The 1,661-nt window shown below is 35.0% G+C and overlaps 1 protein-coding gene across 1 annotated transcript; it reads left to right on the top strand.

Annotated features, from left to right (window-relative positions):
- The first annotated feature begins 653 nt into the window (after positions 1 to 653).
- On the top strand, positions 654 to 1,448 carry LOC100576016 (tigger transposable element-derived protein 6-like). Its single transcript, XM_003248420.1, has 2 exons — positions 654 to 820; positions 914 to 1,448. The coding sequence occupies exons 1-2, from the start codon at positions 654 to 656 to the stop codon at positions 1,446 to 1,448; spliced, it is 702 nt and encodes a 233-aa protein (XP_003248468.1).
- The last annotated feature ends 213 nt before the right edge of the window (positions 1,449 to 1,661 follow it).

The raw sequence follows: 1,661 nt of genomic DNA, 5'->3' as shown, positions 1-1,661 counted from the left end.
ACTGCTGCATATAAAACGTGGTATGTATTGCATCTGTTATTATTTTTTTGGTTCGTGGTACGACAGCCTCTTACAGCATTAATGAAACCTTTGTGTTTTTTTTTTTTAGATAATGGAATTTTAGTTTTTACTTTATACTTGGAATTAATTCATTTTTCTAATTACAATAATTATTTAGTCTTTACAGAAAGAAAGCTAAATAGTGACTAAATAATAAATTCAAAGCGGTCAGAAATTATAAATTTATAAAATAAGTACCTATTAGAATTCAAGAAAATACAGTGAAACCTCCACTAACGGACACCTCCCAATAGCGGACACCTCTCAATAGCGGATGTTTTTTGGGGAACGGGGACATTTTCACTACTTTTCGATAGGAAAACCTCCGAATAGCGGACTCTCCGAATAATGGACATTATTTTATTAGGGAATTTTTAAAATAATGGTAAATCCCTAATCATTATTTGAAAATATAATCTGTAATATGCCTATCTGTAATACGTATTCACATTCGTATGCACTCTTGTAATAATGTAACATAATTACGATAACAAACTCGTTATGGGACGATACGATTATGACAAATTCGGTTATCGGTGAAGCGATTATGTCTTATGACAAAAGTATGTCAGTTAGTGACGGTTTTCGACGCGATGACTACGTTAAAACGAAAGCGGTTGTCGCTTCGCGAAAAAATTGACATTTTAGATTACCGTAAAAACAACGGAAACGTAGGAATTCGTGTACTCGCAGAAAAGTTTCAAGTTGGAAAAACACAGATCGCGGATATTGTTTCTAACACAGAAGAAATTTATAAAGCGTGAGTTGAAAATGGAAATGAAGAACGAAAATTAACGAAACTAAGAAAATGTGAAGGCAGTGTGATTGATAAAGAACTTTTGGTCTGGTTTAGCAAAACTCGAGAAAAAAATTTACCAGTTTCCGGACCAACAATACAAGAAAAGGCTAAACAACTTGCTGAAGTTCACGGATTAAACGACTTTAAAGCTTCAAACGGGTGGCTAGAAAAATTTCGAAAAAGGCATAACATTTCGTTTAAATCTATCTGTGGGGAAGCTTCATCCGTTGATAGAATAGCTGTTGATGACTGGAAGAAAAAATTGCCAAACATAATCGATAAATATGAAAAGCGAGACATCTTCAATGCCGACGAGACTGAACTTTTTTTTAGAGTTCTACCCAATAAAACTATGGCATTTAAAAATGAAACGTGCAATGGTGGAAAAGTTTCAAAAGAACGGTTGACTGTGCTATTGTGCTGTAATATAATAGGTGAGTTTGAACGTCCTCTCATCATTGGTAAGGCAAAACGACCGCGGGCTTTCAAAAAATTAGACGTAAATAAATTTCCCGTTGACTGGTGTTGGAATAAAAAGGCCTGGATGACGACACAGATTATGACAGACTGGCTCATGAAATTTCGATAAACAAATGATTAAAAGTCAAAGAAAAGTACTACTTTTTGTCGACAATGCAGCTCCTCATCCCCATCTTAAACTAAAAAATGTCGAGCTAGTCTTTTTTCCCCCAAATATGACGTCTCACTGCCAACCTTTGGACCAGGGCATAATCCAACAATTTAAAAAGCTCTATCGTAAGCACTGGTTACAAAAAGCTGTTGCTGATTTGGATGCTGGAGA

Source organism: Acyrthosiphon pisum, unplaced genomic scaffold (assembly GCF_005508785.2).
Source record: "Acyrthosiphon pisum isolate AL4f unplaced genomic scaffold, pea_aphid_22Mar2018_4r6ur Scaffold_1236;HRSCAF=1714, whole genome shotgun sequence".
NCBI lineage: Eukaryota > Metazoa > Arthropoda > Insecta > Hemiptera > Aphididae > Acyrthosiphon > Acyrthosiphon pisum.
The sequence above is the reverse complement of the archived record's forward strand: the minus strand, read 5'-3'. Positions and strand labels throughout refer to the sequence as shown.